The 15,393-nt window shown below is 37.6% G+C and overlaps 1 protein-coding gene across 4 annotated transcripts in view; it reads left to right on the top strand.

Annotated features, from left to right (window-relative positions):
* LOC116539846 (E3 SUMO-protein ligase RanBP2) overlaps positions 1 to 15,393 on the top strand; it is a 66,545-nt gene that overhangs the window by 6,960 nt on the left and 44,192 nt on the right. For 3 of the 4 annotated variants that reach the window (XM_032263023.1, XM_032263026.1, XM_032263025.1), the window contains exons 2-7: positions 5,655 to 5,722; positions 7,691 to 7,802; positions 8,233 to 8,385; positions 11,552 to 11,782; positions 12,124 to 12,269; positions 13,825 to 14,017. In XM_032263023.1, coding sequence (XP_032118914.1) covers positions 5,655 to 5,722; positions 7,691 to 7,802; positions 8,233 to 8,385; positions 11,552 to 11,782; positions 12,124 to 12,269; positions 13,825 to 14,017 — 903 coding nt within the window. The remainder of the gene's footprint in view (positions 1 to 5,654; positions 5,723 to 7,690; positions 7,803 to 8,232; positions 8,386 to 11,551; positions 11,783 to 12,123; positions 12,270 to 13,824; positions 14,018 to 15,393) is intronic. The other variant, XM_032263024.1, reaches the window with a different exon arrangement.

A 15,393-nucleotide genomic window follows, 5' to 3' on the forward strand; every position in this document is an offset into this window, starting at 1 on the left:
TTTTTGTATTTTTAGTAGAGACGGGGTTTCACCATGTTGACCAGGATGGTCTCGATCTCTTGACCTCGTGATCCACCCGCCTCGGCCTCCCAAAGTGCTGGGATTACAGGCTTGAGCCACCGCACCCGGCTGAGTGTCACTATTTTTTTAGAGACAGAATTTGACATGTTGCCCAGGCTGGTGTCAAACTCCTGGGCTTAAGTGATCTTCCTGCCTTGGCCTCACAAAGTGCTGGGATTACAGATGTGAGCTACACTCCCATCCCTGAGTGTCACTTTTGACATAAAGTTACAGTATTTAAAAAAAAAAACAAAAACAAACTTCATTGGCCGGGTGTGGTGGTTCATGCCTGTAACTCCAGCACTTTGGGAGGCCAAGGTGGGCAGATCACGAGGTCAGGGGATCAAGACCATCCTGGCCAACACGGTGAAATCCTGTCTCTACTAAAATACAAAAAACTATCCGGGTCTGGTGGCACTTGCCTATATAGTCCCAGCTGCCAGGAGGCTGAGGCAGGGGAATCCTTTGAACCTGAGAGGCGGAGGTTACCGTGAGCTGAGATTGTACCGCCGCACTCCATCTTGGCGACAGAGCAAGGCTGTGTCTGGAAAAAACAACAACGACAACAAAAACAACTTCATTTAGATATAATTCATGTACCATACAACTAATCCATTTGAAGTGTACAATTAATTGATTTTTGTGTATTACGTTAATTTTAAATTGTGGAAAAATATAACAGTTTGCCATTTTAACCATTTTTAATTGTACAATTTGGTGACTTTAACTACATTTATAGTGGTGTTCAGACATCACCACTGTCTGTTTGCAAAATTTTTTCATCACTCTAAACAGAGATTCTGTAGCTATTTAGCAATAACTCTGTAGGCCCTCCTTTCTGCAGTCCCTGGAAACCTCTGCCTCCTTTGTCTCTCATGACTGCTTTTCTGGATATTTCATATTAATAGGATTACATAGTATTTGTTCGTTTGTCTGGTTCATTTCACTTATGTTTTCAGGGCTCATATGTTTTGTAGCATATGCTAGAATTTCATTCCTTTTTATAGCCCAATAATAGGCTATTGCATATATATATTCTACATTTCATTTACCTCTTCCTGTGTCATTGGATACCTGGGTTGTTTCCTTCTTTTGGCTTGCATGTAATGAAGTCAACACTGGTGAACAGTATCTGAGTGCCTGCTCTCAGTTTCCTTGGTTATGTAGCTAGGAGTAGAATTGGTGGATTGTATAGAAGAAACACTATAGCTTTTTGAGGAACCCCTAAAACTGTTTTTTATAGTGGCTGCACTATTTTACATTCCCACCAGCAATGTATGAAGAGTTCCAGTTTCTCCACATCTTTGTCAACACTTAGTTTCTATTCTTTTTGATTGTATCCACTGTAATACGTGTGAAGCGATACCTTATTGTGGTTTCAATTTGCATATTTAATAACTCATGATGTTGAGAATATTCTCATGGTTATTGGCCATTTGTGTATGTCCTTATAGAAATGTTTATTCAAGTCCTTTTATTTTTAAATCAGACAGGGTCTTGCCCTGTTGCTCAGGGTAGGGTGCAGCCTTGACCTCCCGGGTTCAAGCGACCCTCTCACCTTAGCCTCCTGCGTAGTATAGGCGCACGTCACCACACCTGGGTAATTTTTTTTTTTTTTTTTTTTTTTTTGGTGGAGGCTGGGTTTTGCCACGTTGCCCAGGCTGGTCTCCCACAGCCTCCCCAAATGCTGGGATTACAGACATGAGCCACCATGCCCGGCCTATTCAAGTCCTTTGATTTGGGCTTTTATTTTACTTTATTTTAAATTTAAAATTTTTTTCTTAGTGTATTTTACTACCTTTATGACTTGGGTTTTTATTTTTTTATTTTATTTTTTTTTTGAGACGGAGTTTCGCTCTTGTTACCCAGGCTGGAGTGCAATGGCACGATCTCGGCTCACCGCAACCTCCGCCTCCCGGGTTCAGGCAATTCTCCTGCCTCAGCCTCCTGAGTAGCTGGGATTACAGGCACGCGCCACCATGCCGAGCTAATTTTTTTTGTAGTTTTAGTAGAGACGGGGTTTCACCGTGTTGACCAGGATGGTCTTGATCTCTTGACCTCGTGATCCACCCGCCTCGGCCTCCCAAAGTGCTGGGATTACAGGCTTGAGCCACCGCACCCGGCCCTGAAAATTCTTAATATGTTTTGGATATTAAACCCTTGTCACATATGTGGTTTCTGAATATTTTCTCCCATTCTGTAGGTTTTGCAGAATAATTTTAATTAAGTTAATTTTATCTATTTTTTTTTTTTTTTTGGTTGTTTCTTGTGCTTTTGGTGTCATATCTAAGAATGCATTGCCAAATCCCAGGTCATGAAGATTTATTCCTGTTTTTCTTAGAGTTTTATACTTTTTGTTCTTCTGTTTAAGTTGTTGGTCCATTTTGGGGTCATTTTTGTATATGAAGTGTGGTAGGGTTCAACCTTATTCTTTTGCATGTGGAAATTCCGTTGTATCTTCACCATTTTTGTGAAGTCTGTTTTTTCTTATCGAACGGACTTAGCACCCTTGTCAGAAACAACTGGCCATAGATTATGGGTTTATTTCTGAACTCTCAATTCTGTTTTATTGGTCTGTATGTGTGTATCCTATGCCAGTATGACACTGTTTTGATTGTTGTAGCTTTGTGGTAAGTTTTGAAATTGAGAAGTGTGAGTTCCTCCAACTTTATTCTTTTTTAAGAATGTTTGGCTTTTGGGCACCTTGCAGTCTCATAAGAATTTGATGATTGGCTTTTCCATTTCTGCAAAAGTGGCTATTAGAATTTTGATAGCATTGAATTTTGATTGCATTGAATCTGTAGCTCACTTTGGAGAATATTGACTTCTTGACAACCTTAGGTTTTTCTGTTTATGAACACAGATGTCTTTCCATTTATTTAGGTCTTTTAACTTCTTTGAGCAGTTTTGTTTTTGTTTAGATAGGGTTTGGCTCTGTCACCCAGGCTTGACTGGAGTAGTACTGTCAACTGCTCACTGCAGCCCTGATCTCCCAGACTCAAGCCATCCTCCTGCCTCAGTCTCCCGAGTAGCTGGGACTACAGGCACATGCTGCCATCCCTGGATATTTATTTTGCATTTTTAGTAGACATAGGGTTTTTCCATGTTGCCTAGGGTGGTCTCAAAACTCCTGGGCTCAAGTGATCCACCTGCTGAGGTCTCCCAAACTGCCGGGATTGTAGGTTTTAGCCTGGCCTTGAGCAATGTTTTGTAATTTAAGCATACGAGTCTTTCACCTCGTTTACATTTATTCTCAGGCATTTTTTTCTTTTACATATTGTTGTAAATGGAATTGCTTCCTTAATTTCCTTTTCTGATTGTTATGTTACTTCTTATCCACAGTATTACCTTATGTGGTTTTACTTACCTGCAGTAACCCATGGTCCAAAAGTATTGAATGGAAGATTATAGAAATAAACATTTCATAAGTTTTAAATTGCAAACAGTTCTGAATAACATGATAAAAATCTCACAGCCTCCTGCTCTGTCCTCCCCAGGACATGAATCATCCCTTTGTCCAGCATATTCATGCTGTATGTGCTCCCCACCTGCTAATTACATGCTAGCCATCTCAGTTATCAGATAACTGTTGCAGTATTGCAGTGCTTGTGTTCAAGTAACCCATACTTATTTTAAAATGACACCAAAGAGCAAGAGTAATGATGTGATGCTGGCAATTCACATATGCCAGAGAGAAGCCATAGAGTGCTTCCTTTAAGTGAAAAGGCGAGTTTTTGACTTGGGAAACAAAAAACATCATATACTGGGGCTGCTGAGATCTGTGGTAAGAACAAATCTTCTGTCCATGAAATTGTGAAGAAGGAAAAAGAAATTTGTGCTAGTTTGGTGGTGATTCAAACTGCAAAAGCTACAGCCACAGTGTGTGATAAATGCTTAGTTAAGATGGGCAAGACATTAAATTTGTGGGTGGAGGACACGAACAGGAAGCATGTTTCGATTGATGGCAACCTGGTTTGGTACTGTTCATCATTTTGGACGTTCACTAGGGACTTGGAATTTCAAAAATAAGATGTTTGAGTAGCTATATACTCTTTATGACATGGATGGAACATAATTTGGTTGTATCAGCATTTTGGTTTTCTTTTTTTCTTTCTTTCTTTTTTTTTTTTTTAAGAGGGAGTCACTCTGTCACCCAGGCTGGAGTACAGTGGTGTGATCTTGGTCTACTGTAACCTCTGCCTCCTGCGTTAAAAGAAATTCTTGTGCCTCAACCTCCCGAGCAGCGGGGATTACAGGCGTGTGCCACCATGTCCAGCTAATTTTCATATTTTTAATAGAAACAGGGTTTCTGCATGTTAGCCAGGCTGGTCTCTAACTCTTGGCCTCAAGTGATCCGCCTGCCTCAGCCTCCCAAAGTGCTAGGATTATAGGTGTGAGCCACACCACCTGTCCTGGTGTATATAAGCATTTTGGACTTTGGAATTTATTTAAACGAGCCAGGCTGTGGACTTTGTTATTACTTGAAGAATTCAATATTTATTTCTGCTTTTTGATTACTTGACTGTAAAATACTAATCTGATCTGTAGAGAGAACAGTACATGGACCAGGGAATCCTCAGTGCCTTAATAGGTTATGAGTACTTACTCTTTCCCATAGAGGCTTACACATGGTAGGAGAAGAGATTTCTGGAATATCTTTCCTCCCCAAAGAAAGATGGTTTCTTTTGTTTGTTAAGTGAGAGAGTGGTACCACATGGTTTCTAAGGTTTCCAAGGCTGATGAAAATTCTTAACTTCTTTTGTCTACTTGTCTTGCTATTCTTGAATTTATTTTTTGTATGTATGTATTTATTTATTATTTAGAAACAAGATCTCCCTCTGTTACCCAGACTGGAGTGCAGTGTCATGATCATAACCCACTGCACTGTCAACCTCTGGGGCTCAAGTGATTCTCCTGCCTTGGCTTCCTGAGTAGCTAGGATCACACAGGCGTGCTGCACCATGCCTGGCTATTTTTTTCCTCTGGAAACAGGATCTTGTGTTACACAGGCTAGTGTCAAACTCTTGGCCTCAAAGTGAGCCTCCCACCTTGGTCTCGAAAAGTGCTAGAATTAAAGGTGTGAACCACTGTGCCCAGCCTATTTTGTTTTCGAGATGGAGTTACCTGTTGTCCAGGTTGGAGTGCAATGGTGCAATCTCAGCTCACTGCAACCTCTCCTTCCCGGGTTCATGTGATTCTCGTGCCTCAGCCTCCCAAGTAGCTGGGATTATAGGCACCTGCCATCATGCCCAGCTAATTTTTGTATTTTCGTAGAGATGGGGTTTTACCATGTTGGCCAGGCTGGTCTTGAACTCCTAATCTCAGGTGATTCATCCACCTCAGCCTCCCAAAGTGTTGGGATTATAGGTGTGAACCACCGTGCCCAGCCCTATTTTTTGTTTCATTATAGAAAATTATAAAATATGGAATCATGCATTCAGTGTATACATCCATTTTTCAGTCTTAAAAAAAAACAATTGGATGAAATGACATGTTAACATAAACTTTGTTGGGACAAATGTTTGCTACTTTTGAAAAAATGTTGGAAAATATTTCTATATGAAAAGTAAAATAACTTATACTTTTTTTTTTAGAAGTCAATGAAAGGATTCTATTTTGCAAAGCTGTATTATGAAGCTAAAGAATATGATCTTGCTAAAAAGTAAGTACAAGCTTTAAACATGTATTCGTTTTTTAAAATCAATGCCTCTCCTCCATTTTCTTTTTTGAAATAGGTAAAAATATGTTCTTTAGTAGTTCTTTCTAAGTGTATTCTGGAATAAGGGATTTATCCCTTGGTCTGATGCTAAGGACCAGCCTAGATTCCATTGAGATTGAACCTATAATTAGTGTTTTCTGCATGTTGCTGTTTGTTTATACCAAGGAAAAGAAACTTTGGCTTAAAACATTTTTTCTAAAAATTGTCTTGCGTTAGAGTAAAAGAGGACCATGCCTATATCTTTTTTTTTTTTTTTTTTTTTTTTGAGACAGAGTTTTGCTCTTGTTACCCAGGCTGGAGTGCAATGGCGCAATCTCGGCTCACCGCAACCTCCACCTCCTGGGTTCAGGCAATTCTCCTGCCTCAACCTCCTGAGTAGCTGGGATTACAGGCACGCGCCACCATGCCCAGCTAATGTTTTTTGTATTTTTAGTAGAGACGGGGTTTCACCATGTTGACCAGGATGGTCTCGATCTCTTGACCTTGTGATCCACCCGCCTCGGCCTCCCAAAGTGCTGGGATTATAGGCTTGAGCCACCGCGCCCGGCCCATGCCTATATCTTAATTTATTTTTGGTTAGGTATCTGATACCTTAATCAGATGGAATATATCAATGAATAAAAAATTCAACTGTAATTGCAAAGCAGGAGAATAGCTTGTATAAAAGATCTTTAATTGATGCAGTATGTGACACTCTAAGGCTCTATCCTAGGGATTAAGAAGCCTGGTGATTCTGATTTCCTGACTTGGAGTGGATTAAAGCAGAAAATTTAGAGGGAGGCAGGCTTTTTTGTTTTGTTTGTTTGTTTGTTTTGAGGCAGCATTTGTCTCTCTTACCCAGGCTGGAGTGCAGCGGCTGGCTCCATCTTGTCTCACTGCAACCTCTGTCTTCTGGGCTCGAGATCCTCCCACCTCAGCCCCCCCAGGTAGCAGGGGATACAGATATGCACCACCATGCCTGGCTAATTTTTGTATTTTTTGGTGGAGACAGGGTTCACTATGTTGCCCAGGCTAGTCTGGAACTCCTCAGCTCTAGCAGTCTGCCTGCCTCGGCCACCTATAGTGTTGGGACTGTAGGTGTAAGTTATTGCTCTTAGCCGGGAGGCTGGCTTTTAAAGGCATCTAAAGGAAGATGGAAATGCTGATAAGAAAGGAAAATGGTGGCACATAAATTATGTAACTAGCGGCATTGTGACTGTTAATCCTTATACCTTGTTATTGTGAGACTTTGCTCCCTTAGTTTAGGTCTGGCCTAATTTCTGTCAAGTATTAATAAGTAAATATCCTCTAGGATACCTTAGAGGCAATTTCTATTTCTCAAATCAAGTAACAACTAAAAATTAGTAAATATCCTTATTTTTAGTTGTTACTTGATTTGAGAAATAGAAATTGCCTGTATTTGGTACTGTAGTTAGTAATTTTTCTTCTGTTCAATTTTAGCTGGGTATAGTACTGTTAGAAATTACTTTCATGCTTAAAGGGTAAATATATTCTCTTTGTTGTTTGGACAATTGTTGCTCTTTAGGATTTTGCATTATAATAACTTTAAAAATGTTTACTATAATCACTTTTCTAATTTATTTGCAAAACTCTCAGTGTTTTACTAAAATGTGATCAGGAAGAAAAAGCAATTTATATGTTCATTTCTTATGTGTGGTTGACGCTGGAGGAAAATGTAAATATGACATTTAATGGTAAAATGAGTATGTTGTCAATGCTATGTACGTGTTTTTAAGTATTACCTGTTTTTTTTCTATGAATACTTTTGAGTTATCCACATAAATAGTGGTAGCATTGAGTAACAGTGTAAACTAGTTTAGTGGTTGCTTTGGTTTAAGATGTATTCTTTAGTTAGCATTTAAAAGTACAGTTCTAAGTTTAATTTACTTTTGTATTACTTTTAAAAAACAGATACATATGTACATATATTAATGTGCAAGAGAGGGATCCCAAAGCTCACAGATTTCTGGGCCTTCTTTATGAATTGGAAGAAAACACCGATAAAGCTGTTGAATGTTACAGGGTAAGTTACGTGATTCTGTAGCCTTTGCATAGCCAAACACATGATGGCCAGAGAAGTTTATATGAATAAATCAGATATATTTTATGAATATCATAAAACAAGCATTGGCATCATAGAACCATTATGTGACATAGCTTGGAACAGATTTAGAATTATTTAACACCTATAAATTTTAAATCTAACATGGTCAGAAATGGTGCTCTTTTGTGTTTTTTGCATTGATACGATAAAAGTGTAATTTTTATTTGATTCATTTCCAGAAAATCCCAAGACACTTGTATTTAAACACATTTGAAGTAACATATTTTCTCTAGAAATAGAATTTTTTAATAGTTGCAGTGATAATTTTTTAACTTTTGTATGAGAGTGTATATGCATACATACATAAAATTTATTATTTACTAACCTTCAATTTCTTTTCTATTATTAGCGTTCAGTGGAATTAAACCCAACACAAAAAGATCTTGTGTTGAAGATTGCAGAATTGCTTTGTAAAAACGATGTTACTGATGGAAGAGCAAAATACTGGGTTGAAAGAGCAGCTAAACTTTTCCCAGGAAGTCCTGCAGTTTATAAACTAAAGGTAAAAAAAAAAAAAAAAAAAGGGAGAAAACTTAAAACACAGACATTTCTAATATTTGGAGTTTAAATTTTCAGTAGCAAACCTTAAGCCCAGGTGTTTGTGTTTTCTTTAAATTTTTTTCTTTTAAAAAATATATTAAAACCTTTCTGAGTATCTGCTGTCTTATTAGGAATTATCATGCTTTATAAGTGACATCTCATTTACCCTTCTGGAATAATTAATATTTTAGGGATTTTACAGTTTAGTAGCTGGTGGTAGAGCTCAGATTTACATTAAGTTCTGCCTGGTATACAGTTTTTGCTTCATTAAGTGAAAATTACCTACAGGATGACAATTTAGGGATATTTTAAAGAAGAGTTTTTTAATAACTATTGTCTGAAAGTAGAAGGGATTATATTTTCAGATAGTAAGGTTTTCAACCAAAGGATAAAAGGTGGTTTCTCTAGTATATGAGATGTCACTGCTTAAAAATGATAGGAAGTTCCTGCTAGTGTGTTGACTGTCCTGATATTCTTTCTAAAGTAAAATACAGCTTACTAAGTAACTCTTCTGGAGAAAGTCTGCCAATATGTTTGGCACACATTTAAAATATATATTGTTATATAATGTTTAATATATATTAATGTATACTTTATTATGTATGTACAATATTAAATAAATTATAAATGTATATTTGCCTTTGGCAGCCTCCCGCTCCCATTATATATGTTTCTGATGGAAATTTAAAAAATAGAATTTTGAAATAATTATAATTTTTTTTTTTTTTTTTTTGAGACAGAATCTTGCTCTGTAGCCCAGGCTAGAGTGCAGTGGTACTATCTTGGCTCACTGCAACTTCTGGCTTCTGGGTTCAAGCGATTCTTGTGCTGTGGACTCCTGAGTAGCTGGGATTATGGGTGTGCCACCATGCCTGGCTAATTTTTGTATTTTTAGTAGAGATGGGGTTTTACCGTATTGCCCAGGCTGATCTTGAATTACTGACCTCAGGTGATCCACCCGCCTCAGCCTCCCAAAGTGCTGGGATTACAGGTGTGAGCCACCATGCCCAGCCTTAACCATTCACTTTGAGAGGCATTTTGGTTATTTCCAGTTTTTGGCTATTGTTCAACTGCTGTGAACAATCATGTACAGATTTTTGAAGCTGAAAAATCATTGAAAATGCTTCCAAAGGGAAATTATTACCAACAAGTTAAACTTTTCTCCTCAGTAATAAGCAGCTGGATTTTAAATGGTAATTTAAAACCTTAGATCTAATTGTGCAGATTTCTTTACCATGCTTTCTTAGGTGTTATACCTCAAACATAATTCCCATATTGGGCATGGCAGTCTAGTGTGTGTCACTTTATTTGGTGTCAGTAGTGTTAAAGAACATATGTAATGGTAGGGGCTTCTTTTCTTGCAGTGTAACTAGTTAGATACTTTGAAGCATTCTTTAAAGATTTTCTTCAATAACTTAAAGGCACTGTTGCACTTTTCCTATATCAGATTTTTCTTTGTTTTGAAATTGAAATTCATGAGATTTATAACTCATGCAAAGTATTCCATTTCTCCTAAAATTTAAGGCTTGCTAAGGTAAACAGTTTTTGACATTTGTTTAATGAATGAAAGTATTGCAGTTGAGAAGGCTTTTTCTCTCAAGGATGAGATAGAACTTTTTAAAAGCACTCACAATGGTTTAAAAACTTTTTTTAACATAGAGTCAAAGACTAGGACTTTTGTAGATAGGGAGAGGCCAGAATATCATCCATTTCATTCAGAAGATGAGAAATTAATAAAGGAGAGAGGAGAATGAAATACAGAACACCAATGGGTGGCCTACTCTTTGGTAGCAGAGAGAGTTGGGGGAAGATGAGTTTAAGTAGGTAAGGTAAAATGGAATTTATGTGTGATAGCATCAGGTGTCTCAGTGAAGGATGAATCTAGATTGTAAGTTGAAAGTGAGGGTCAAAGGAAGGTATGGGAAAGTTGAGGAAATAGGAGGAGGTGGTTAAGAGTCAGAGAGTGGAGAAAGTGAGTCTGTTAGTACTAAAATAGTATTTTGTTTTAGGCAGCACCAGTTTGAGGGTTGAGATAATGAAAATGAAATCAGTTAGCCTGGGGTTGTGATTTCCCAAATGTAAGTACACAGAAACCAGTTGGTAGGGTTCTTCTGAGGAAAAGAGGGAATCAGTTGAAGGGATCTAAGCAAACAATTATGGATGTAAGGGGTTATAGCATTTTTTGACTGACAGAAGAAAGAAAGTATGTGTTTACAGATACTTAAAACTTTGTGATATCATTGTCCTGAAAGGAACTTGTTATGTGGTGGTGAAGTATATTTCTAGAAGTAAGGGTACGTAGGCCCCCAGTGAGGTAGAAGAATAAGAAGGGAGGTATGGTGATTTCAGTGGTATGACCAAAATACAAATTTTGAAGACCTGTGTCAGTGGCAAGTGGGTGGTTGAGGATAGAGTGGAGCACAACATTACTGGAGATGAGGTGATTAAAGAACTGAGTAGTCAGCCTGGGCAACATGGCAAGACCCCATTTCTACAGAATATTAAAAAAAAATTAGCGAGACATGGAGTGCATGCCTGTGGTCTTAGCTTCTTGAGAGCTGATGCAAGAGCATCGCAAATGAGAAGTGAGTGGCCACAAACCCTACTTTCTCTCCTGGTATATAAGTTCAGAGAGAAAAAGCCATCCTGGTAGTGGGGGTTATCCTGAGATGATACTCACTTCATTTAAGATCAGGAGGTGGTGACAGTGTTTTGAGATGATGATGAAGGTATCAGAACAGTGGGAGGAGAGGGGATGTAAGATTGAGTCAGATTAAGGAGATACAGAGCAGTTTGAAGATAAGGACCTTGTTGCTGAGGATCAGCTGGTGAGGTCTAGGCTTCTGGTGGTGACTCAGGTGGATAAGGATGTGTGGCAATAGTCCTAATAGTCTCTGAGGAGAGTATGAGCTACTGCAGTAATCACAGATGCTTTTCTCCACATACAGTGCTTGAGACTTAGTTTCTGGTTTGTAAGTAATTCTCTGAAGGGACAAACAAGGTATATAGGATGGTATTTTTGGTGGCGTCATCATAAAGCTAGGCATAGTGGAATGGTGCTCATTGGGACCATGACTTGTAAAATTGCACAGGTAGTACTCTAATGATTTTTTTCCCCCTCTAAATAGGAACAGCTTTTAGATTGTGAAGGTGAAGATGGATGGAATAAACTTTTTGACTTGATTCAGTCAGAACTTTATGTAAGACCTGATGACATCCATGTGAACATTCGGCTAGTGGAGTTATATCGCTCAAATAAAAGATTGAAGGATGCTGTGGCTCACTGCCATGAGGCAGAGAGAAACATAGCTTTGCGTTCAAGTTTAGAATGGAATTCATGTGTTGTACAAACCCTTAAGGTAGGTGAAAGCTATTGGGTCTTTACATTTCTATGTAGTCAATTAGCATACATCTTTTTGTATTAAAGCAGCAGTACCTCTCAAGACTGAAATTTCTTTTATTAATGTAGAACAATTATAAAATGAAATTTTTACCAGGATCAGTTAAATTTATAATGGGAAAGTTGGGGAGATAACTGTGATAAATATATATATTTTTGGTGTTTTCATTTATAAGGTTGATGTAAAAACATAGTTTCACAAATGTGGTTAGAATGAGAAAAGAAATTTGTAGGCATAAAATGGTTAATTTTTTAACATTTGATTGTGTTTTGTAACTTACTGTTCATTCCACAAAATAGGAATATCTGGAGTCTTTACAGTGTTTGGAGTCTGATAAAAGTAACTGGCGAGCAACCAATACAGACTTACTGCTGGCCTATGCTAATCTTATGCTGCTTACACTTTCCACTAGAGATGTGCAGGAAAGTAGAGAATTACTGGAAAGGTATGTTGACTTTGAGGAGAACACTTTAGTATAAATCACTGTTTTTCTTTTTGCAGTAAATTCATTGCTCTAAACTTCTTTACTGAATCATTATTTCTATAATGTACCCAGAAGTTATAGTTAATACAGTGAACCACTTGGAGGCAATCTTATTTTTCTTTTATGGGAATGTTCCAATTGGTTTTATATGACTTTCCTTTTTAAAGAACTCTTACAGTTCAAGCTTGATTAAAATTAGCCTTATAGTTAAATACTCAGTTTTGTCATAGTCAAGCCTAAGGTGAATGTTCTAACCGCTATTTCTTTTTCTTTTCTTTTTTTTGAGAAAGAGTCTCGCTCCGTTGCCAGGCTGGAGTGCAGTGGCATGATCTTGGCTCACTGCAGCCTTTGCCTCCTGGGTTCAAGCGATTATCCTGCCACAGCCTCCTGAGTAGCTGAGACTACAGGCACGTGCCACCACGTCCAGCTAATTTTTGTATTTTTAGCAGAGATGGGCTTTCATCATGTTGGCCAAGATGGCCTTGATCTCTTGACCTCAGGATCCAACCTCCTCGGCCTCCCAAAAGGCTGGGATTACAGGCGTGAGCCACTGTGCCTGGCCAATAACAACAGCATTTTTTTCAGAAAATAATTATTTTCCAACAGCAAAATAGTAGTCAGACAGTGTCATTGTTCTTGCATTTTTGTATATCTTTTTTAATGTCTCACTTAATAAAACATAGCTAGATTCTCATTTACTTCCTCTTTCAGTCTGTAAAACCATACATGTCATGAAACCGCCAGAAAACTCAGCTCTACATACATGAGAAAATGAGAATTTAAAATATAAAATGTCTTAGTGTTGTAAAAGCAATTTTAACTTCATGGATTCCCTGAAGGGGTTTTTGAGAACGCTTGGCGATCTCCAGACCTCGCTTGCTCTGGTTGCTTTATTATAAAGCTGCTTTAAAATCATACTTCATGTTTAAGTGTTTGCTTTTACTTTTCTTCCAGAGTTAAGATACGGAGAAACATTAGGATTTAGAAGCACTAATTTGGAATATACATTACACATAATAGTTAGAAATATAATTTATTTAACTCTGTAACTGTCTATGTAGTAAAAAAAGCAATTACCATATTGATACTTAAGTATCTGTCAGTTATTGTAATTTGGAAATGGTATGTCTAATTTGAGAAATTACAACTTTTAATTAAATAATGAAACCATATAATCAGGAAGAAACTAGAAAATACTTTTCCAACTTTATCCTGGTTTATTTGAAATATGCACCTATAATCACTAATCTTATATGTATCTATCCTGTGACTGGAGGGCTGGAAATAACTGGGAATAAGACATCATTTGAGAGGTTAAGCTTGAAGTATAGGAAGTATGCAGGATAAAAATAGGCATTAGGTGATTCATAATTTATGGCAAATAAGAATTATTAGGAGTTGAATGTAGATGATGAATCTTGAAATAAAATTTTCATTTTATTTTGAATTAAATGATGAAAACCATGATTATTCACAGTGCAGTAAGTGTGGATTATCTGATATTTTAATATTACAGTTTTGATAGCGCTCTTCAGTCTGTGAAATCTTCGTTGAGTGGAAATGATGAACTGTCAGCTACTTTCTTAGAAATGAGAGGACATTTCTACATGCATGCTGGTTCTCTGCTTTTGAAGATGGGTCAGCATAGTGATATTCAATGGCGAGCTCTTTCTGAGCTGGCTGCATTGTGCTATCTCATAGCATTTCAGGTAAGTCTTCCACTTGTAGGAGCAGTTGACATTTCACTGAGTCTTGATGTGTTTTAAATGGAGATATGCTCTGCTTTGTGATGACCATATGTGACCAAACCTGTGGAATTAAAGTTAAAATGAAATAGTCAGTTTGATAGAGTGGAAAATAAGTGTGCTTAATACTGGTGAGGCTGGTGAAACAGGGTATTGCATGCACAGCCGTTGACAGTCTGCATTGCTGTGATTTGTTTGGAGACAAATTTGAAGAGCTTGATCTTTTTACTCTGCCATTTTTGGGAACATATGATAAAGATGTAATCTCACATTATGGGTAAAGCTTAATTAAAAAAGATGTGTGACTTGGACGAAAACCTAATAAGTAGATATAGGGCAATGACTTTATAAGCTATGATAGAAGAATATGATTGCCCATTAACATGTTAGTGGAAAAACATGTTTGTATTGTATATAATATATAACAGTGTATTAATCTTTTTTTATAGCTTTTTTTTTTTAATGAGCTTGCATTACTTTTGAAAGGAAAAGAAATAAGCAGTCTCCCAAATAAGCATTAAACCAGGCTAGAAAAATGATTGCTAATTTTAGAGAAGGATTTTTTTTGCTTGGGGGAGGGAAAAAAAAGATTGATTACTTTTAGAGAAGGCACCTCCTTCTAATAGAAATCTTTTAAAAAAACTGTTGATAGGCAGTTCACAATGTTGAGTGCTAATATTTGCTTAATAGAAACTTCTGTGTTTATAAGGAATAAATTAGTGAAAATTAATAGATTTAGTCAGGTTCACTAGGTAATATAAACATTAAAAGGTTCTTGAAATTCTCAAGCAGCTGATAGTTCTTATTTTTAATGGAAACTTTAAAATTTATCTGTCTGTGTTATCTATTAGAGTCTTGGTCTGTCACCCAGGCTGGAGTGCAGTGGCATAATCGTAGCTCACTGTAATGTTGAACTGGGCTCAAGCCTCCCAGAGTGCTGGGATTATAGGTATGAGCTACTGTGCCCAGCCTAAAATTTTTAATGTGTACTTTTGAGAGACAGTCCTTACTCTTGTTGCCCAGGCTGGAGTGCAGTGACATGATCATAACTCACTGCATCTTCAAACTCCTGGGTTCAAGTGAATCTCTCTTGCCTCAGTCTCAGCTCAGTAGCTGAGACTACAGGTACCTGCCACCATGCCTGGCTGCATTTTCAAATTTTTGTAAAGACAAGGTCTTGCTATGTTTCCCAGGCTGGTTGGTCCTGGCTTCAAGCTGGTTGACCCTGGCTTCGAGTGAACTCCTGGCTTCAGGTGATCCTTCTGCCTTGCCCCTCCCAAAATGCTGGGATTACAGGTATGAGCCACCACCCCTGGCTGTGAACTTTTTTAATAATAAAA

The sequence above is a fragment of the Sapajus apella genome, unplaced genomic scaffold (genome assembly GCF_009761245.1).
Source record: "Sapajus apella isolate SASKATOON/1434 unplaced genomic scaffold, GSC_monkey_1.0 scaffold134, whole genome shotgun sequence".
In the NCBI taxonomy this organism is placed as follows: Eukaryota; Metazoa; Chordata; class Mammalia; order Primates; family Cebidae; genus Sapajus; species Sapajus apella.